The sequence below is a fragment of the Rousettus aegyptiacus genome, unplaced genomic scaffold (assembly GCF_014176215.1).
Source record: "Rousettus aegyptiacus isolate mRouAeg1 unplaced genomic scaffold, mRouAeg1.p scaffold_m13_p_5, whole genome shotgun sequence".
Taxonomy (NCBI): Eukaryota; Metazoa; Chordata; class Mammalia; order Chiroptera; family Pteropodidae; genus Rousettus; species Rousettus aegyptiacus.
The window spans coordinates 11,407,275-11,429,103 of record NW_023416308.1 but is presented as its reverse complement, the minus strand read 5'-3'; the positions used below and the strand labels follow the sequence as shown (position 1 = coordinate 11,429,103).

Genomic DNA, 21,829 nt, shown 5'->3' with positions numbered 1-21,829 from the left:
GACGACAAACAGGTCCACAAATAAATGATGAGACATGAAGTCACGCGGCAGAGAAGCAGGTAGTAGGATAGAGAGAATGGGGTGGGTGATGTGGGAGGAAGGCCTCTCAGTGAAGGTATTTGAGCAGAGACCAGGGAGACATGAGAGAACAAACCAAACCCAGGTCAGGGGTTAGAACATTCCAGGAAAAGGAGCAGCAGTATAGTTCTGAATGTAATATCAGCAAGCTTATTATTTTAACTAAAATTGAAATTAAAAATTATTTTAATTAAAAAATAAATGGTTCAGAGTTCAATAGGTATAAAGGATATACTGGTTTCATTCCCACCCCTGTCCCTAGCCACCTAGGACCCCTCTGTTACTAGTTTCTTATGTGTAGATATATTCTCTGTATCAATGACCAAGTGGATTTTTTTATACAAATGATACAGTATCATACATTCTTTTTTTTCATCTTGTTTCTTTACCAGTCTTGGAATTTATTCTGGAGTCAGAGTCCTTCTTAGAATTTCTTGTTCTGTGTGACTGGTTACTAATATTTTGATTGGATGTACCACAGTATATATAGCTAGTCCCCTGCCGATGGGGATTTATATTGTTTACAGTCTTTTATTATATGTTATAAAAAGTGTTGCAGTGAATAATATATGCCATTTTGTACACATGCACGTGGAATTCAGCAGACTTCTTAAGCATGCCCTTTTTCTCAGGGTGGCAGCTGACACTTCACCAGTGACCTTGGGTGTTTGTGGCACATAAGTCTCTGAGCACCTACTATGTGCTTTACTCTGGGTTGAGCAGTGAGCTCCACATAGGTGGGGCTCATCTTGCTGATCTTCTGTACCCACAGTGCCTAGCATAGTGCCTACTATTTAGTCAGTGCTCAGTAAGTATTTGTAGAATTAATGAAGGAAAAGTCAAGGCATCTAAAGAAATATATTAAAGAGGACATTTGTCATTTTCCTGTATGGCGCTTAACCTCTCTAGAATTATATATTCATTAATGTGTTTATTTGTTTAATATCCTTTTTTTCTTCTGGGCTATAAGGTACATGAAAGCAGGGACTATATCTGTCTTGTTCCCCATGTGTTTTCATTCTTTGACTCATAGGAGGTGCTAAACAAATATTTGTTAATGAAACACTTGCATGATCAGATGTAATTATAGGACAGTCTAAGTGTGGGGGGTGGACGGAGGAGGGTCTGGCTGGAGTTGAGTGGGAGGGGCCTAGTGGAGGTGAATTCCGGTTCTGGTGGGCCTGACAAAGGCCTTGGATAGGCTGTGAAGGCCATGGGACCTTCAGTCCCAGTTCATGTCCTACTCTGAGCCTCTCCTGATCCTGGCAGGTGGAGGTGCAGTGTCTGCTCCTGGTGGAGGTGCTGGGCGGTTCCCACAAGCATGCCGTGGATGGTGCTGTGAAGAAGCTCACCAAGCTGTGGAGAGAGGTGACAGGAGGCAGCAGGGCGTGGTGGGCCTTGCTTCTTGCACGCTGTCCCCAACTGCCATCCGATATACCTGCTTTACACTTTCTTCCTCAGAACCCTGGGCTGGTGGAACAGTACTTGTCAGCCATCCTCAGCCTAGAACCCAACCAGAACTATGCAGGCATGCTGGGGCTGCTGGTGCAGTTCTGCACGAACCACAAGGAGATAGATGTGGTCAACCAGCACAAGGCAAGTGGACTCACAGGAAGGGAGGAGGGGGACTGGTTTTGCCCTGGTGGTCCCAGCTGCCAGCCTCATCTGAAGCTTACTCATTTTCTCACTTGAAACTCCAGCCTTTCGTCATGATATATGAATTTTGAGGAGTTGGAAAACTTTCACTCCGCAGAGACACAAGAGTGGCTCTGGCTTGGGGTGAATCCCGGCATAGTTACTGAGATGATAGTTCGCCTGTTCATGCAGTCATTTATTCTCACACAGTTGAGCAGCTGCCATGTGCCAAGCACAGTGTCAGGTGCTGGGGTTGCAGTAGTGAGCTAGGGAGCTGTGATCCCTTCCTTAATTATATCCGTGATAAGCATTACAAGAGTGCAGGAAGCCATGATACTCTGTACGTCATGGGTCAGAGCACACATCTCTAATGAAAGAACCGAAGGGATGAATAGGTGTTAGCAAGGTCAAGAGGTGAGGAAGAGCATTTTGGGCAGGAATATACAGGAGGCAAGTGGGGTTGGAGTGGTACAGGTGGATTAGAGGTGTGAGAGGCAGCTGGCCAGGTAGCGAGTGGGCCTTGTGAGCTGTGCCAAGGACTTTGGACTTGACCTAGGGGCGATGGAAAGCCATGGAAGGTTTTTTAATGGGAATGGCATAATCAATGGGACCTCTGCTTGACACTGTGGAATTTAGGTCACTGATATGTACTTTTTGGAGGCACACGCACCAGATGGATCTCTTAGGCCAGGGATGAGATGCTTCAGAATGTCAGGGTCTAACCAGGTCTGTGTATTCTCTAGAGTGCCCTGCTGGATTTTTATATGAAGAACATCCTGATGAGCAAAGTAAAGCCTCAGAAGTATCTGTTGGTGAGTGAGAAGTGGGGCTCACTCACCTGGACAAGCTCAATCCCATGATTAAATTCTGTGATTCAGAACTGTCCTTTATTCTTGGTCTGCTCCCAGGAGGGCTGAGGGCCTGACTTTTTTCTCTGTGTAGGATAACTGTGCCCCTCTGCTCCGATACATGTCCCACTCGGAATTTAAGGATCTGATCCTGCCTTCCATCCAGAAGTCCTTACTGAGGAGTCCAGAGAATGTTATAGAAAGTAGGTTGCTGCTGAGTGGGACAGTGGGAGGGAGATGAGTTGCCTGATAAACAGCATCCTCGATATCGGCAGCAGGAAGCATTTGGGGTGGGGGTAGGGGGTGTAGTCACTGTTTATCTCATTGAGAGAGAGATCAGGGACCCTTTTAGAATATGTTGGAAGTTATGGGCCCTCTTGCTAGAAGAAGGCACAAAAGTATATATCAGCTTAGAATACTTCATATAATTTTAGAGGTCCAAGGACCTTTTGGAGACCTTTCAGATTAACTTCTGCTCTAGATAGTTCAAACTTGGCGTGGGGGTAGTGCTTGAAACCATAGGATACGAGGGGTGAGCTCTGTTCTTATTTATCTTGGTAAAAGGTATAGGTGGAATGTTGGAGGGACGATTTTTTCCTGAGTGGGATGGGGCAGTGCACAGCTTTACAGCAGAGTTTTGGGACAAAAGGTGTGACCACTCGTGACCATACAGAGATGAAGAGTAGTCACAGTTTTGTGTGGCTATACAGTGGGCCTGATGGCATTTCTGGGCAGTAGGACGAAAATGGGTATTCTGCTTGAGACTGACGTGGTCAGTGCTTTCTCTCCCACTTAGCTATTTCCAGTCTGCTGGCATCAGTGACTCTCGACCTCAGCCAGTATGCCCTGGACATCGTGAAAGGACTGGCTAGTGAGTATCCTCTACATAAACTACCTTTGCATAGTTTGTTCTCTGAGACTCTTGATAATGAGAACATAGAGCTAGGATGGAAGAGTTGTGAACATGGAAAAGACAAAGGCAAAAGTTAGCTCTCAGCGGCTTCTGAGCAGCGGCTGTCTGTGTGTCCAGGTCAGCTGAAATCCAACAGTCCCCGCCTGATGGACGAAGCCGTGCTGGCGCTGCGGAACCTGGCCCGCCAGTGCAGTGACTCTTCTGCGACAGAAGCCCTGACCAAGCACCTGTTTGCTATCCTCGGAGGTGAGCAAGGCCTTCGTGGTTGTGGGGATGGTTGAGGTGTGGCCCTTGGCACTCCTCGTGCACCAGGACCTGACTGGGACTTGGTGCTCTGAGTCTGCTGGTGGCGAGACCAAGCCAGGAGGATGCTCAAGGTAGGATGTCGACGTGCGCAGTAACCAAAGCACATAGAGAGCAGTGTAGACAGGATGATCTTGGTTTTATTTTTTTAAGTGAATACATTATTGGAGGCATAGTAGAAAAAAAACTAGAGGGAAGTACACCAAAATGTTAGAAATGTCTTTGGTGCCAGGACCATGGGTGCTTTTTAAATGTTTTTTAAAATATTTTTTTCTGTTTCTCAGATTTTCTGTAAAAACATATTACTTTTTTAGTCAGGAAAAAAGTTAGTAAATATTATTTTAAACCAGCTTCTTAGTAGAAAGGCTACTTCCGGAATCAGAAACTGTATCTTGATGTCACACACATGACTACATTATTCACCCTCTTGGGAAATGTGGCAGATATGAGTTTTGAATCTTTGCTGTTTCTCCTCTCAGGCTCGGAGGGAAAACTAACCGTTGTGGCCCAGAAGATCAGTGTCCTCTCAGGTACAGAATTTCTCCACAGGTAGTGGGTGGTGTGGTAGGAGATGAGGTGTAATGTAACTCTTAGGTAAGGCAAGTCCATCTTTGGATCTCGACTTCTCTGACAGTCAAGGACATCTCAGCCTGGCCCCTGGGACTCTGCTGCCCCCTGCTTGGCTAGCGGGTCCTGTTTAAGTCTAGCAGGAGGCCTGGCTTCCGTAAAAACCAGAAGGAGGGAGAACTGGGGAGAGTCGGTGATGGTCAGAGGAGAGGCATGGCTGCTGAGGAGGTGGGCAGCAGCAGGAAGACTCGCGTGGTGGTGGCTTTGAGGTGACGGGCTGAGCAGAGGCTCTCTTGCCTTCCAGGGATCGGGAGCATCAGTCATCATGTGGTGTCTGGGCCTTCCAGTCAAGTCCTGAATGGGACTGTGGCTGAGCTCTTCATCCCATTCCTCCAGCAAGAAGGTAATTCTGGGCAGAGTGGTGAGGATGCAGCCTGGGCCCATCCTTGTCCCAGTTTTCACAGTCGGCACCTGCCAGGAACCCCTTCTGTAGGCGCACCTCCCCCAAAGCATCACTGCTCCCTTTCCCTTGCACTCCTGCTTGTTTTTGTGCACGGGTCGAAGACATCGCACTGACTGGACTTCTGCTGCTTGCCCTAGTTCACGAAGGCACCTTGGTGCACGCTGTCTCTGTCCTGGCTCTCTGGTGTAATCGGTTCACCACGGAAGTGCCCAAGAAGCTCACCGAATGGTTCAAGAAAGCCTTCAGCCTTAAAACCTCCACCTCTGCAGTGCGGCACGCCTACCTGCAGTGTATGCTGGCCTGCTTCCGAGGTGAGATTCCTGCCCCGCAGAGGTGACCAGGTCTTCAGGGCATCATTGCTTTTCTAGGCTTTCCCTTTTGGTCCAGTTTATTTTGCATTATGTCCTCCTGAGCCTCTTGGAGCATCTTGCTTAGTCATCCATAAAGCCCAGAATCAGAGCCCAATCTTCACAACAGATTCTAGCTTCTTCCTTCATCAGACCTTTAAAGGACAAAGTTTTATTCTGAGAGGACCCAGAACTAGAACCTGTCACTATATTATCTGAAATCATGGAGAAATGAATAGGACTGACTTAAAAGGTCCAACTTAAAAGGTCCATCATCATATACATTTTATGCTGGATCTCTTAAAAAAACAACCACTGTCCTTGCTTCAGTGCTAGCCTGTCATTTGGGCATGGTCATCCACCTCCTTCCCAAGTAGCTAGGGGAAACTTTGAAATCTGTATAGGAGCTTCATCTCAAGGTAACAGTCTCTAATAGTGATTTTCACCTTTGAGGTAGACTTGTATTTCTTTTTTAAAAAGTTTAAACTTACAATGAACTGTAGAGAAATGTTTGGGAGAATCCAGAGCCGTCTCTGCAGAGGGGACATCTTTCTGTACAGTCCTGTACTCATATAACAGTTTGCAATTTTGCTACGTTGATCAACCTTGATTTTAGGTTGAGTTCTAGGTAGCAGAGACTTGGTTTAACCTAATCTCTTTGGTTTGAACTAGTTCTGCTCGATGCTTTTAAAACAAACATAATATAAACTTTTAAAATAAACATTTCTTAGGTGTAAATCCACGATATCATCTGCATGAAATACGTGTTTTGTTGTGAAATGTTCTGATATACCAGTTTAGTAGTTAAGAAAACAGGTTTAGCTGTAGTTTTAACAGATTTCTACTTTTTTTAAAAAAAGGGAATTAGTTCATAGGTCAGCAGATTGATTCTGATTTTGGAATTTGGGTCCAGAGGTCATCTGGTGTGGGGAAGAGCCCGAGTAAGAAATTAGTAGACTCAAGGTTGGCCTTGGCTCTCTCCCAAACCAGCTGTGTGGCCTTGGGCAACTCAGCCTCTCTCAGTCTTTTTTCTGATGCATCAAATGAATAGCTATACTATTGGATTAGTAAGGATCCTTCTAGCTCTAATTTGATGGTTATAGATTCTTCATGATATTTCACAAGGTAACTGAATGGTTTTAGCTGACCAGTTCAGACTTGGGTGGATAGCTCCTTTCTCAAGTAATCTTGTTATTCCCAAGGATCAGGGTGTTCTATAAGGTGCTGGTCCTCTCTCCACAGGTGACACGCTATTGCAGGCCCTGGACTTACTGCCCTTGCTCATCCAGACAGTGGAGAAGGCAGCCTCCCAAAGCACTCAGGTTCCCACAGTCACCGAAGGTGTTGCTGCTGCCCTGCTGCTCTCGAAGCTTTCGGTGGCTGACTCCCAGGCTGGTAAGAGTCCAGAGATGTCCAGGATGGTAGCAGATGAGGACCTCAGTGTCCTTGGGAGGAGTGTCTTAATGTTTAGGATTTTACAGGATCAGCTTGGCCACTTAACTGTACTCATCTAGCCACAGGGCCACTTGTCATCTTCAAGGCAGTGGGAATGTAGCAGGGGCTCTGTCACTGCCCTCCTTCTCCCTATTGCTCCAGTGCTCTGGGACGGAGACTTGTACATAATGTCCAGATTGACCTGGGTGTATTAGTGGGACTTAAAAATTGGTTATATTTCTATAGGGGAGAACGTGAGAAGCTTCCCCTTAGCCAGCCTGTCTTCTAGTCACTAAGTTCTCTCCCCAGACAGTGTTATTAGTTTTGTGTCCAGAGATAGTCAGTGCGTCATTAACCAAACATGCTGGGTAACATACTACATATGCCATGTTATGTACTGAACGTAACTTGAAAAAGATTCTACATCAGTACAACAGAAAGAACTTTCTCATCCTTTTTTGTGGCTACATGGTATTCCATGCTTTGTTTAGTACATCTCCTACTCTGTATGTATGTGGATATAGCTGACTTATTCCTATGGTTAGAAAGAGAGTTCAGTTCTTTTCATACATTATTGTGTGCCATCTTTGTAATTGTCAAGGCACTGGACTACCTTGGGGGTCGGGGTGCAAAGATGAACTTGACCTTGATTCAGCAAATTTCAGGTTGCTTTGCTCTATAGTAGGAGCAAGGAGATGCAAAAACACATTTGTTGTTTCAGGCAAATGTGGCATTGGTGCACTTTTGAAGGAGGGATTGCTTTTAGTTTAGGGGCTGGGTCTCAGAAAAGGCTTCATAAAGGAAGGAGCATTTGAACTAGGGTCCAGAGGGTTAGGATGGATTTCACCATCTGGAAGGGAACCGCCCAGTGTAAGTTCAGACCAACCCCAGTCATGGAAGGTCAGGGAAAGCATCACGTGTGAATTCAGGTCTTTCAGCCTGGCGCCGGACCAGGTGGGAATTGTTGGGAACAGTACTCTTGGGCTCCTGTGGGCAGCAGAAAACCACTGAAGGTTTTCGTATGGGCGATGAGACTCAGGACCGGGGAGGACAGAGAGCCTAGCAGTGACCTAGAGGGTCTGTCAGCAGAGCCAGCCCTGGCAGCGTCACGATGTAGGGGACCAGCCCTGGTGAACATGGTGCGTTGCGCCGTGATTTGAAATTCTGTTTCTTGCAGAGGCCAAACTGAGCAGTTTCTGGCAGCTGATTGTGGATGAGAAGAAGCAGATTTTCGCTTCTGAGAAGTTCTTGCTCATGGCTTCAGAGGATGGTGAGTTACCACTCCCTTAGTTGAACTTGAGATTGGGGTCGAGTCTCTCTGGAGGGTCTTCAGAGAAGATGCTTCCCTGACTACATGGTGTTTTGACCAGTCAGCTTTGTAGAAACCTGGACCAAAGTGATCTTGCCAGGAGCTTGGATCTCATGGGAGTGAATTCATTCCTGTGGGGTGTGGAAGACTTGAGAAATGGGAGGAAGTGGGAGATTTGTGGAGACAGAGCACTGATGGCTGTGGAGCTGTGATATTAGGTGTAATTATAGCTGATGGGGTAATTGGCGCTCTCTCAGGTTTCCTTGTATTAAGCAGCAGCTGAGCAGCTCTAGTGCAGTGTACTTGGCTCTACTCCCCCTCTAGGAGACACAGAAACTACTGGTTTCTATCCTAGCAGAGAGGGAACAGTTGATCTTTAAATGTATGTTTAAAATTTTGTGTTGCTTTAAAGGTGTCTGCTGCTAATTGGTGATTTGAAAAGTCTTTGACTCACAAATCACAACATCCTATTAATGAGCTATAACTGTTAGTCACTTCCTGATTTAGAAAAATAGTTTTTGTATAGAAAGTACATTCATATAATTAAAAAATAAAAGATCCAAGAGATCTACACTAAAAATTATACCCCTGCTTTGATCTTTGGCCACCCAATTTCCTGGCCATAGAGAGTCAACTTTATTAACTTCTGTGTATCCTTGACATTTTATTTTTAAAAGAAGAGTAAATATCTTTTATGTGTTAGTTCTCTATCTTTTTTACACAAATGGTAGCATGCCTACTACACCCAGTGTGCTGTCTAGACTTGGAAATCACTCCCTGTTAGTATGTAATGAGTGTCCTCATTTTTTTTTGAAAAACTACAAAGTTATTTTTAATTAAAAGAAAGTGTATAGTTTTTCTTATTCCACACGTGTGCATAGTAAGCAAGAAGAAGGAAATTCAGAGGAGCTGTTAATTCCACATCCCGTGATAATCACATTTATATCTTGGTGTTCATTTTCCAGCTCTTTCTGGATGTGTTCTGTACTTTCAAAACACTTTTGTTGTTCCTCTCCCCTTCTAGCCCTATGTACCGTGTTGCATCTGACAGAGAGACTTTTCCTTGACCACCCACACAGACTCACCGGCAGCAAAGTCCAGTACGTGAGGCTCACTTTCCTTTCCCCTTGGGCCAAAGGAAGCGAGGCTGGCGGGAGCCTGAGAAGTGGGTGTGTGGGGGATGGAAGGGCTGGCTGTGGAGAGGCCCGCATCTGGCCTTCCCCCAGGACGGTCTGTCCCTGTGGTTGCAGGCAGTACCACCGGGCTCTGGTGGCGGTGCTCCTGAGCCGCACCTGGCACGTGCGCAGGCAGGCCCAGCAGACAGTTCGGAAGCTTCTGGCCTCTCTCGGGGGCTTTAAGCTGGCGTATGGACTCCTAGAGGAGCTGAAGACTGTCCTCAGTTCTCACAAGGTGAGGACATCCGGGGTCCAGAACTGGGATTTCCAGAGCAGCTTCGCCAGCCCTGCTTATGCTGTGGGGTGTTGGCTGCGTCGCTCCTGGGATATTCTCACTCAGACCCTGTGATGCCAGAATCTTCTCCCCTGCCCTTAAGCTCCAGTAATATCTTGTTTCATACATAGTTTACCCTTGGACAATGCGGGGGTTAGGGGCTCCGACCTCCTTCACAGTGGGAATCTGAGTATAACTGCAGTTGGCCCTCTACATACATGAGTCCCAGCTGCAGAGCTGACCCTTTGGACTGCACAGGTCAATTGAATCTGTGCTCAATTGAAAAATATCCACGTATAAGTGGATTTGTTCAGTTCGAACCTATGTTGTTCAAAGGTCAACTGTAATTTCTTTTCCTTTTTAAACTCTTTTCTTTTCATGCCTTTTGATACATAGCTTAACCTTTTTATTCTTGAGTAATTGAATAACACTTTGGATTTTGTAAGTGCTTTATAATTTGTAAAGCATTTTTTACCTGTTCTCCCTTTTGATTTTTTATAAAGTCTTTAAAAGGCAGACAGGCTTCCTATCTTTTTTATATGAATCGTCTAGGGTTCTAGGATCTGAAGTGACTCTCAGGGTCTCCCAGCTGGTGAGTAGAAGAACTAGGAGTAGACCCCAAAGACTTGGCTTCTGTTTCAATGCTCTTTGTGCCCTGCTTCCCTCCCTCCCTAAGCCAGCTTGAGGGTGTGGGCCTGTGGCAGACTGCTGTCTCAGGCTGGGTCTCCCGAATCAGTTTCTGTTACCTTCTTTTCCACTACGAGTTCTTTGGTGTAAAGTTACAGGCGTTTCCTCCTTCTAGGCATATGTCTGGGTTGTGGAGCCTAGTGCAGGAAGCTGGGCATCATACTTCTTGAGCAAGGACCCCTGAGAACAATATCGGCAAGAAGCAGCTGTGTCCTTGTGTGCTAGGCCTGCTCAGGGATCTGAGCAGTAGGGGCTCATGTGTTGTCTTTTCGCAGGTGCTACCCTTAGAGGCTCTGGTAACTGATGCCGGGGAGACTGAGGCGGGCAAGGCCTGCGTGCCTCCACGGGTTTTACAGGAGGCGCTCTGCATCATCTCTGGGGTGCCCGGACTGGAGGGTGATATCACCAACACCGAACGGCTGGCCCAGGAGATGCTGATCATCTCCCACCACCCATCCTTAGGTCTGTGGCTGGAGCGGATATAGGAGGGCCAGGGCTCTATTGGGCAGGGTAAGAGTGGGCCAAGCAGAAGGCCTCAAGTTGCTCCCCTCCCCTCCAGTGGCAGTGCAGTCTGGACTCTGGCCCTCACTTCTTGCTAAAATGAAGATCGATCCAGAAGCCTTCATCACCAGACACCTGGATCAAATCATCCCCAGGATCACCACACAGAGTCCCCTGAACCAGGTGATTGGTGCGTTAGCTGGTTCTAGCTTCAGGTCAGAGTACAGGGAGGAAGGAGTCAAAGAAACAGGTGAAGCTGTGATGTAATGCGGATTTGGACCCTTGGTTTACAAGTGACAGAAAATGCAAACCGGTTTGAGCACAAAAGGTATTTATTGTCATCTAACTGCTAAGTACTAGGATCTGACTGGATAGGGACTCAGATGTTGGACTCATGACATTGTAGGTGGCGTCTCCCCTACTCTGTCTCTTCCACTTGTGTCTCTTCTGCTTTCCACGCTGGGGACCGCGTTCTCCGATGTTCTTCCCCTTTCTGGTAGCAGGATAGCTGCTAGAGTTGCAGACTCATAGCTTGTCTCCCATCAGCTCCAGTGAAAGAAGAGTCCGTTTTCCAATTATTTCAACTAGCATGGGGTCTCACTGCCCCTGGTTGGCCTTATTTGGGTCCTGTCCTCATCCCTGGGCCTGTCCTTTTGTTTTGGGTACCTACCCCTGGAAAGGGTGGGGGCAGCTCCATATCAACCATAAATTGAGAGTGAGGGAGGAGTGCATCCCTCCAAATCAGGGTGCAAGTACCAAAGTCATAAATGCTTGCCGAGAAGGTTGGCACATGCTACAGCTATCTGCTTTTGTGGGCAGCACTCAGAAAGAACGAGCAAGGTCAAGAAAAAGGAGTCCATTGCTGGGGGCATAGAGGCGGGCGGGACCTCTCTCCAGTGCCATCCTTGGTGCACACTCACTATGTCTGTGTTTGACAGTCTTCCATGAACGCCATGGGCTCCCTGTCCATCCTGTCGCCAGATAGGGTTCTCCCGCAGCTCATCAGCACCATCAGCGCCTCTGTGCAGAACCCTGCGCTGCGCCAGGTGACACGGGAGGAGTTTGCCATCATGCAGACCCCTGCTGGGGAGCTGTATGACAAATCCATCATCCAGAGGTGAAAAGCCACTTATGAGCTCAATTGCCTTTCCTTCCCAAGCCTTAGTTTTCTTGTCTGTAAGATTAAGACAAAACTTCCTTTGTAGGGTTGTTGTGAGGAATGAATGAAACCATCTACCCATTCATTGGACAAGTGCCTGCTCTGTTTTAGGCACATGCTTAGGCCTGGGATGCAAGAGTATGTCCAGTATCCAGCACTTTTCTGGTGCATACTACTTAAATGCTAGCTGGAATTTCATGGCTGGTGGGAGGCAGAAGGGACTGGTAGCTGTTGCGAAGCTGGCTGATCCCCTGCTCTGGTGTTTCAGTGCTCAGCAGGACAGCATAAAAAAGGCCAACATGAAGCGAGAGAACAAAGCTTATTCCTTTAAGGAGCAGATCATCGAGCTGGAGCTGAAGGAGGTGAGTACACAGAGGCATTGCACATAGATTGCCTGCTGAGCTTGGTGGCCTCAGACTGGTGGCTTTTCCTGTTGCACATATGCTCTTCCCTTGGGTCATCCCGAGGCCTATGACACACGCCTCTGATGCCCTCGACGTGTCCCACGTCCTCCTCCCTCACCCTTTATCCTTTCTCGGTAGCTTTCTCTACCCCAAACTCGCGAAAAATAATTTCTTTCTCTGCTGGGTGCCGGCAGCATTTCATACATTTCCTCCACTAAGTGGTGTTCTTTGAAACCACGCCTCTCCACCCATCTCTTTGAAGGCTGAGATCCATCTTTACTTCTGACGCCAGGCACAGGGCTTGGCACAGTGTAGCCTTTGGGGAATTGTGGTTCAATGGTTGTATTCAGCTTATAACAACTCACATTGCTCTTTTCGGTCTCAGGGCCTTTGCTCTTGGTCTTTACAAGTCTGGGTTCTTCTTTCACTTCTCAGCCCATGTGCCCACATGTCTGCTTCTCAGGGAGGTGACCACCCTTATCCAAAGTAGACCTTGCGTTTCCTGGTTATTACTGTGCATCATATTCCTTTCATAACATTTGTCATGACCTGAAGTCATCTTGTTCATGTATTTGCTTACGTGTCCATTGTCTTCACCCACTAGATTGTGCACTCCATGAGCGCAGGCACTTGGTCTTGTTCCCCACAGTATCCCCAGCATCTAGAACAGTGTCTGGCACAGTGCAGGTGCTCAGTCAGTACTTGTTGAATGAATGAGTGCTTTCTCAGCCTTTTCCAAGCTTCAGCTTCTACTAGGGTAGAGCAACTGTAGGGAGGGGGGTGGAGCAGGAGGGGGGGCTGAAATGTCGATTCTGAAGCTGCGTGCTACCAGAATGCCCTTTTCAGCACATTGAGGGACTTTTCATGTTTCTCACACATAAAAGGCCCTCCTCGCATTTGTCAGAGAATTCAGTAAGAAATCGCTTCTTTACTGCTGTCTCTATTCTGTAGGAACCAGGTGGTTGTGGACTTTGTGGGAGGTGGGGATGCCACATGGTGGATTTGGGGGCCCAGATCACAGACTGAGAGCTGGTATGGTGTTGACCGTGGACCCAAGCTCGCCCTCCTCTGTGGTAAGGAGGGCGGTCTGTTCCCTGGTTATGGAATTGCTTTGCTCATTGCCTTCAGGAGATAAAGAAGAAGAAAGGCATAAAAGAGGAGGTGCAACTGACCAGTAAGCAGAAGGAGATGCTGCAGGCCCAGCTGGACAAGGAGGCACAGATCCGGAGGCGGCTGCAGGAGGTGAGAATGCTGGGCAGCCCAGGCCCGCTCCTCACTGTCCAGGAGCAGGGCCCTGCTGACCTGCCTCCTGGGCTGACTGTGCTTGCAGCTGGACGGTGAGCTGGAGGCAGCGCTAGGACTGTTGGACACCATCCTGACCAAGAACCCCTCTGGCCTGACCCAGTACATTCCTGTTTTGGTCGACTCTTTTCTGCCCTTGCTGAAATCTCCACTGGCCGCTCCCAGGATCAAGAACCCTTTCCTGTCCTTGGCTGCTTGTGTCATGCCCCCTCGGCTCAAGGCTTTGGGTTAGTCTTTGTTTTACTGGCTGTGAGCATGGCCCTGGGCAGGTTAGGGGGTGGGTAAAGGATGCCCCTGAATGCTGGTGGGAAGTCACGTGGTGACCTAGACTGCTGACTTATTTCTGTATGAAAGCAGCATGGGAGCCTCCAGCTATAAGTCCTTAGAGGTGACACAGTGCCTGTCCTCATGTTTTATGTCTGCCGTACCTTCACTTCGAGACTCAGGTTTTAGACACTAGTTAGTGTGACATTTCTGTAGCAGTTTTAAAACTAAAGTCGGACATTCAGTGGCATTGTGGGTGGTTGATGCCACGTGGCGAGTCAGTGCAGCCCAGAGCTCCTAAGCCATGTATCAGTGACAAGAGGTCTCTGTGACCTATAGCTTTTTGTTCGCCGTGGTGAAACAGGTCAGGTAGGGTGGCTTGAAATTAAGCAGACTTCCTTCCTAGCCTAGAGAAAATGTTCCCGCGGGTGAGGCTGGAATCTGAGAATCGTTCTAAGTGAAAATGAGTTTTGGAAAAAGAAGTCCAGAAACCCGTTCTGAGTCAGTGCATATGGAGCCTGCCAGAGCTGTTACCTGGCTGGCGGGGCTCGTTGCATGGAAGGCGGGAACACCATACAGATAGAGCTTTGCTCTTGGCCGAATAACCCTTGGGTGGCTTATGCCTCCTCTCAGCACACTTCCTTTCTTAGTGTTAGAAAGGACAGCTCCCTGCCTGCCTACCCTTCGGTGCTGGTCACGAAGAGGAAATGAGAAATTAGGTTGAGAACTTTTTGGCACCACGGAATTGATTACTGTTAAATCAGAGATGTGGCATGTCTATGCTCGGACAGATTCTTCGTGTTTGTGTGAGCCATCCCTGCTGAGTCTCTTCTCTTGGGTACAGGCATTTTGGTGAGCCACGTGACTCTGCGCCTGCTGAAGCCAGAGTGTGCCCTGGATAAGTCATGGTGCCAGGAAGAGCTGTCAGTGGCCGTGAAGAGGGCGGTGACCCTGCTGCACAGCCACACCATCACTAGCAGGGTGGGGAAGGGTGAGCCAGGTAAGGGCATCGCAGACAAAGGACACGAGGCAGTACGAACTGGTATAGGAAATAAATGCACGAGCTACTGCACCCCCAGGGCTTCCTGAGGCTGTGGCCGTGGGTGAATCTTCTCTTTCCTTGGACCTGGTTTCCTCATGCGAGAAATGGGGGGATGGGGCGGTGGTTTGGATCAGATGGAGGATTTCCGAGTCCAATCCTGGTACTCTGTGAGTTGCTGCGACTTGTCACTGGAATCTACTCGTCTGTTTTAACTCTCACATTCTGAAGCTGGGCAGCGTTTGGGGTGGGAGCGGGATCGGCTTTAGAACTGGGCTACCAGCTGCCATCCCAGGTGTACCATGTGCCGCCAGGTGTCAGAGAGGGCCTCATCCTCCCCCTGCCCACTTGCCCTGAGGATGGAAACAGGTAGCAGTGCCCTGCCCTGCCTTCAGTATTGTGTCTGCTTCTTACTCCCACAGAAGCCACGCCCCTGTCCGCGCCAGCCTTTTCCTTAGTCTTCCCGTTTCTGAAGATGGTGCTGACCGAGATGCCCCAGCACAGCGAGGAGGAGGAGGAGCGCATGGCCCAGATTCTTCAGATCCTCACTGTCCACGCCCAGCTGAGGGCCTCACCAAGCCACCCGCCCGGGCGCGTGGATGAGGTAGGCAGGGGAGCCTAGCTCTCCCCTTGGCTGGAGGGGCTTTGTGGGGATGGGGGACTTTTGACGCTTCCTGGCCCATCAACACTTCTGGTGGGGCAGTGGGGGCACGTGTTTATACCCATAGCAGCAGCGTTGGTGAGGAAAACCCAAATGCTCAATTTAGTGTAGTTTCCAGGGCTTCAAAGAAATGTGCAGATATGTCCTGTATCTGAGAGTTCTGACCTAAAGAATTTGAAGGGTTTTGTATTAATTTATTATATTTGTTTCTAACTCAAAATAGTACAGACTACTCTCCCTTTGACTTGCTTATGATTATGAGATTGGCTCTCATTCATTGAGGGGTTTTCTTTTTAATAGATTGTGTTCTAAAAATTTGCTCAAGTAATACATGCATATCTTTAAAAATTCCAACAATACAGAAGCAAAAAAAAAAAAAAAAAGCCACTTTCTAGAGGTGCCAGTTGCTGGCAGTTGGGTGTCGAACCTTGTGGACCTTTTCTCATGCATGTGTAGAACTCACACCCCACACACAGTGAACTAAAACAGGTCGTGCTGCTGCTTTCACATGACTGTGTGCTCTGCGTCTCCTCCCATGTCTGCGTGTGGATCCACTTTATTGATTTTACAGTCTGTGTGGGATTCTGCGCTGTGGATGCAGCATGTTTTAGTTAATTCTTTACCTGAGATAGGTATTTTAAGGTTATTTCGAACTCTGCCCTATTTTGAGCAGTGCAGTGGTATGCCCCCTTGCACATATATGCCCTTGCACCCCCATGCGGGCACTTCCATAGGACGGATACTTGATGTGGAATCGCTAAGTGGCGTGACATGTTCCGAGCTCCACCCTCACTAAGAGTTCTTTTCTGCAAAGTAAATGTGACCCCAGATAGCATTAATCATGCTAACGATAGGTGGAGAATGTACCTCCTTTTACTTTTATTTTGCATGTCTTTATGTACTTGTAAAGTATCTGTATGTTTATAGGCCATCTGTCTTTCATATTCTATGAATTTCAAGCAAGTTTCAGAATTTATTTTGAGTCCTAAGGATCATGATTGACCAGGGTTGGCTTGTGTAGGTTTAGTTGTAAACCTTAAGGGGTTTCTCTAGTGGAGTTGGCCATTGTATGACCTAGAATGTTCCACTGTGCTGCTTCGTGTGCCACAGGCCTTGGTTCCAGCCTTTCCCCAGGGGCTCACAGGACTTATCTGCTCTTCTCTCTTAGAATGGTCCAGAGCTGCTGCCCCGTGTGGCCATGCTGCGCCTTCTGACTTGGGTGATCGGGACGGGCTCTCCCCGCCTGCAGGTGATCTGATTTTCAGTTGGCTGTTGCTGTGACTCGGTTTGTGACCCCAGCTACAGGTCCTGGTGCTTGGGGTTGAGTCCTAGTTCTTTCTGTCAGCCCTCACTTTTGGACTTGAATAGAAGGGCTGCTTTTGAAAGCCAGCCTGACTGTTCTCACCTGGTGAGGGGTTCTGCCATTGGCTTTGACCCGGAGCTGAATTCCTAGCTCTAGTTGGGCTGTGGGTTGGGCATTCTCAGTTCAGATCCTTCTCTGGGCCCCTAACCCATCACCTGGCACCCTGCCCGACTCTGTAGTAGTAAATAATTTGCTTAACTGAGCCCAGTGGATCGATGTTCCCCTTAGGTTCTGGCTTCAGACACCCTGACCACCCTGTGTGCCAGCAGCAGTGGCAAGGATGGCTGTGCCTTTGCAGAGCAAGAAGAAGTGGACGTGCTGCTCTGTGCCTTGCAGTCCCCGTGTGCCAGCGTGAGGGACACTGCACTGCGGGTACGTGCCCACTTCCTTGCAGGCCACCATAGCATCCCTTATGGCTCTGCCACAAGTGTCTGAGCTGCTTGAGGTACATTTGAAAGAATGCTCCTCAGCCTGATGGGAGCTGTTTCACACCAGTGTGCCCTGGCAGTGGAGAGAAGGCGTCACAGGGGCTGGGGTCATTCTAGGAATTGGAACGACTAAGCAGTTGTCACGCTGTGTTGCCATCTACTTTTTCTTCACCTTGGAAGACTTCACGTGATTTCCAAACTGGAATGTGGATCTTGGTACTTTTATAGATAGCTATAATCATAGGGTTAGTTCATTTCGTCAACTCACCACCTCGTATGTGGCTTTTATTGGTACTTTTGGACCAAAAAAACTAAAGGATTCCTTTGAAGTATGAGACAGTGGTTTCCATACTCCAGTCTGCAGCCTCCCACTATTGATCAGTGACAAAGTTTTCACTGATTCTTGGTAAAATTGGAAAAATGATGCCAATGTGGTAAATTTTTCTTAAAGACAAAACCAAGTGAATATCCCTTTCCTGAGATTTTGTCTGTCTTGCATATGTAGAGTTTAATTTTAATATTAAAAAAGATTCTATTATTTCATAAAAGAGAAGTTATTTAAAGAGACAAAGCAGCTAGTGAGTTGAGCTCTTCACTGCCTAGACCAGTGCTGTTCCGTGGAACTTTCTGTAGTGATGCAAATACATCTATCTGTGCCATCCAGTGCAGTAGCCACTAGCCACTGTGTAGCTGTTGAGCCCTTGAAATGTGGCTGGTGTGACTAAGGAATTATAGTTGATTTTAATTGATTTAACTTTGGAGGTCCACAGGTAGCTGGTGGCTGCATCTTAGACAGCACAGCCCTAGATGCAGGTGAGGAGGCAGGTTGGGGGCTTTTCCAAAAGGTCATACCTCACAGGTCCAATTTCACTTCCTCTCAGGGGCTGACGGAACTCCACATGGTATTGCCGGCCCCTGACACCGACGAGAAAAATGGCCTGAATCTTCTGCGGAGGCTCTGGGTGGTCAAGTTTGACAAGGAGGAGGAGATCCGGAAGCTGGCTGAGAGGTGAGAGCCATCAGAAGGTTGTATTTTTCTGCTCCATCCTTTTTCCCCTCAGGAAATAAGTGGACCCAGTGTGCTCAAGGTACAGTGAGAGAAGGTCCGAGTGGTCAGGTTTGGCAGGTGTGTGCTGCATTTCACTGTTTGACCAGCCCTCTCCTTCCATTTGCTGTAGGCTCTGGTCGACGATGGGCCTCGATCTGCAGCCAGACCTCTGCTCCTTGCTGATCGATGATGTTATCTATCACGAGGCAGCCGTGAGGCAGGCTGGGGCCGAAGCCCTCTCCCACGCCGTGGCACGGTACCAGCGGCAGGCGGCCGAGGTCATGGGCAGGCTCATGGAGATTTACCAGGAGAAGCTCTACGTGAGTAGCCTGTGTGCCCCGAAGTGGTCTGAGTGGTGTGAGGGTGGCTTGGACTCTGCTCTGACTTGCTCCAGGCAGGTGTCTTAAAGCGCATTACGGCTCAGGGTGGCTGGGACTGATCAGAACCTCACACCTGGGGGCTGGCTTGCCTGGCTTGGCTGGGCAGAGCACTGCAGTGCATTTATCAACCCGTCTGTTGCAGCGGCCGCCCCCAGTGCTGGATGCTTTGGGACGAGTGATCTCGGAATCTCCTCCAGATCAGTGGGAAGCCAGGTACCACAGCTGTTGCAGTCTTGTCCCATTCAGCGTTGCCTGAGAGATGGCGGGTTGGTTGGGCCGGGTGCTGTGAGGACACAGCACGGATTAATGGAACGGTGGTAGGAAAGGATAAGACCTCCCTCTGAGTCAGACTAGAGTTCGAGTGCTGGCTCCTCCCGTGCTAGCTGTGTGGCCTTGGGCATTTTTCTCTTTTCCTCTGGGCTTCTATGTCCTCAGAGGTCCCTGGGGACCTTCTTACTGTTCTGTAGCTGAAAAGAATAATAGTACTTCACATTCGATTCCTTTACCTCTCTCTTTTCCCACAACCTGCCCTGGAAGGAGAGGGGTGGGATTCGCACTCACACATGGGGAAACAGGCAAAGTTAGTTCCCTGCCCAAGGTCACTCGGTAGGAGGGAATCTCCGGGAAGATGAGAGGTTTCTGTTTGGCAAGTGGATTGATCCAGATTATTGTGCAGACTGGTGGAGAAGCACTGGGCTTCATGCTGTGCTCTGCCCCCCAGAATGGGTTTGCTCCTGGTAGGCTCCCTCCTTGTGATGTACCAAGATAGGTCCCACCAGCAGAGGGAGTTGCTGACCGGCCCTTGCCCCCTAACATACTCCTACTTCTTTCGTAGGTGTGGCTTGGCTTTGGCCCTGAACAAGCTCTCCCAATGTTTAGACAGCTCTCAGGTGAAGCCACTCTTTCAGTTTTTTGTCCCTGATGCTCTCAATGACCGAAACGCCGATGTCCGGAAGTGCATGTTAGATGCAGCCCTTGCAACGCTCAATGCCCATGGGAAGGTAAAAGATTTCAGCCTTCTGAGGTGCCGGGGAGAAGGCTGGGCCAAGGCAGGAGGTGGGGCTAAACAGTGGTGATGCAGAGAGGCCGAGTGCCCGAAATCCTTGCAGGGCGCTGGCCCCATGGAAAATTTCATTTATATTTCTTTTGAGCCAGAAAGACCCCAAAAGGGTGTTAAATTCTTATAAGTCTGCTGCAGTTTTGCCAGAAAACTGGGAAACCTGCTGGCTTGTCAAAATGGCTATCCCAGAGCCTACTTGTTCTTGGGCAGAGACTGTCATTCCCAGACAGAGCCTGTAGGGTGCTATGGGTGCACTTGGCTTTCCAGGAGAATGTCAACTCGCTGCTGCCAGTATTTGAGGAGTTCCTAAAGAACGCACCCAACGACGCCAGCTACGACGCCGTGCGGCAGAGCGTGGTGGTCCTGATGGGATCTTTGGCCAAGCACCTGGACAAGAGCGACCCCAAAGTGAAGCCCATTGTTGCCAAGCTCATTGCCGCCCTCTCCACCCCCTCCCAGCAGGTACCTGCCACCTGCCCTGAGGCGCCAACTGCTAGGGTCAGAGTTGGGTATCAGGGTCCTGAAGGCCCAGTCTCTAAAGGAGTCATCCCCCTCTTACAGGACAGCCTGTTATAGGCAAAAAGACCTCTGAAATAAGGAGTTATTTTGTTACTTCGTTCTAATAGACCTAGGTATATTTTTTTCCTACTCATTTACTAGTAGTTTTCCTTGCATTTAGTATAAATCTGGCAGTGAGGATGCAAAGATTAAAATAAAAAAAGACAGCCGCCTCTTCCGTCAAACTTTTTCTGACTTTCTCTGTGTGTTTCTTACATGTTTCAGGGGCCTTTTAATGTAACCTCCAAGCCAGAGTGCAAGGATTGTGTTTTTCTTTTTTGAAAAATACCTTTACATGTATCTTCTGCAATTTGCATTTTGGACCAGCCAGAACATCCCCATCAAATATAGATTCACAGAACTATGGTCAAATAAGTAGTCAGAAAACATGACTTACAAAGGGTTCTGCCTGGGCCCCTGGCAGATCTGCTGCCCTTGAGTTGGGCTTATGAGCTATGGCTGGAAGGCGAGATTGTTAGTACCTTTTGGTACCGCTGGGTTTGGGCCTGGCCTTGTAAGGCCCAGCCTGATTTCTCTGTGACTTTGACAAGTTTGAAAACTGGGAGATACAGAGGCACAGTAGCAGCTTTTGTCTGGATGTTTCTCTGTGAGTGGATTTAGTCTTCCCAGAATTTTGATGCTCACGTCACCAGATAGACAGCCCAATAGGGCTCACGTCATACACGAGTGTGTAACATCCTTTGTTTCTCAGATGCCCTGTGTTGTCAGAGTGGCTGAGATGGGGTTTGGGGACATCTAGTGGTGAGGTACTATGTAGGACTGTGTCAGCCACCAGGAAAGGCTGTGGTTCCTGGTGGTTCCTGATGAGTTGGGCCCCTCCCATAGGTCCAGGAATCTGTGGCCAGCTGCTTGCCGCCCCTCGTACCAGCCATCAAGGAAGACGCAGGAGGGATGATCCAGAAGCTGATGCAGCAGCTGTTGGAGTCAGACAAGTATGCGGAACGCAAAGGGGCTGCGTACGGGCTGGCAGGCCTGGTGAAGGGCCTGGGTATCTTGTCACTAAAGCAGCAGGAAATGATGGCAGCGCTGACTGATGCCATCCAGGATAAGAAGAACTTCCGCCGGCGAGAGGGTGAGTGTCTGAGCTTGGGGCTGCCCAGCGTGGGACATCAGTCCCCACAGCTGCCTTAGGGAAGAATCTGGCCTTTCCTTTCCCTCTGAAGAGCTGGTGTTTTTGTGTGGGCTGCACAGGGGCAGCTGTGTGTCACCCATTCCATCTGGTCCTTGCTGATGTGGCCTGGACTTTCTGACTCAGCAACACTCTTAGCTGAGACAGATTTTGCCTTTCTGGCTGTTAGTGCCAAGAAGTCCCGGATACTCCCTCCCTTCCCCTTTCTGTTCAGCGGAAGTAAGGGGTGCTGCTCCCTGTGGGACAGCCACTCAGTCTCACAGCTGCCCTGAGTGTTTCTAGAGGGTGAGCAGGTGGCAGGGAGGTTGTCCCATGCTGCCCCAGCTCTCCTGCCTTCTCTTCCCCAGGAGCCCTCTTTGCCTTCGAGATGCTCTGCACCATGCTGGGGAAACTCTTCGAGCCGTATGTGGTCCATGTGCTGCCCCATCTGCTGCTGTGCTTCGGGGATGGGAACCAGTATGTACGTGAGGTAAGTCCTG

At 48.7% G+C, this 21,829-nt stretch overlaps 1 protein-coding gene across 4 annotated transcripts in view; it reads left to right on the top strand.

The window, feature by feature from the left end:
• GCN1 (GCN1 activator of EIF2AK4) overlaps positions 1-21,829 on the top strand; it is a 52,204-nt gene that overhangs the window by 9,960 nt on the left and 20,415 nt on the right. For all 4 annotated transcript variants that reach the window (XM_016127156.2, XM_036221672.1, XM_036221673.1 and 1 more), the window contains 30 exons: positions 1,348-1,446; positions 1,540-1,674; positions 2,457-2,525; positions 2,656-2,764; positions 3,358-3,432; positions 3,592-3,720; positions 4,257-4,307; positions 4,649-4,747; positions 4,945-5,118; positions 6,397-6,549; positions 7,766-7,858; positions 8,922-8,997; positions 9,148-9,307; positions 10,309-10,495; positions 10,593-10,717; positions 11,473-11,651; positions 11,962-12,055; positions 13,226-13,339; positions 13,428-13,626; positions 14,508-14,663; positions 15,125-15,306; positions 16,532-16,612; positions 16,955-17,098; positions 18,036-18,163; positions 18,333-18,522; positions 18,725-18,795; positions 19,418-19,583; positions 19,910-20,104; positions 21,047-21,293; positions 21,698-21,819. In XM_016127156.2, coding sequence (XP_015982642.2) covers positions 1,348-1,446; positions 1,540-1,674; positions 2,457-2,525; positions 2,656-2,764; positions 3,358-3,432; positions 3,592-3,720; positions 4,257-4,307; positions 4,649-4,747; positions 4,945-5,118; positions 6,397-6,549; positions 7,766-7,858; positions 8,922-8,997; positions 9,148-9,307; positions 10,309-10,495; positions 10,593-10,717; positions 11,473-11,651; positions 11,962-12,055; positions 13,226-13,339; positions 13,428-13,626; positions 14,508-14,663; positions 15,125-15,306; positions 16,532-16,612; positions 16,955-17,098; positions 18,036-18,163; positions 18,333-18,522; positions 18,725-18,795; positions 19,418-19,583; positions 19,910-20,104; positions 21,047-21,293; positions 21,698-21,819 — 4,002 coding nt within the window. The remainder of the gene's footprint in view (positions 1-1,347; positions 1,447-1,539; positions 1,675-2,456; positions 2,526-2,655; positions 2,765-3,357; positions 3,433-3,591; positions 3,721-4,256; positions 4,308-4,648; positions 4,748-4,944; positions 5,119-6,396; positions 6,550-7,765; positions 7,859-8,921; positions 8,998-9,147; positions 9,308-10,308; positions 10,496-10,592; positions 10,718-11,472; positions 11,652-11,961; positions 12,056-13,225; positions 13,340-13,427; positions 13,627-14,507; positions 14,664-15,124; positions 15,307-16,531; positions 16,613-16,954; positions 17,099-18,035; positions 18,164-18,332; positions 18,523-18,724; positions 18,796-19,417; positions 19,584-19,909; positions 20,105-21,046; positions 21,294-21,697; positions 21,820-21,829) is intronic.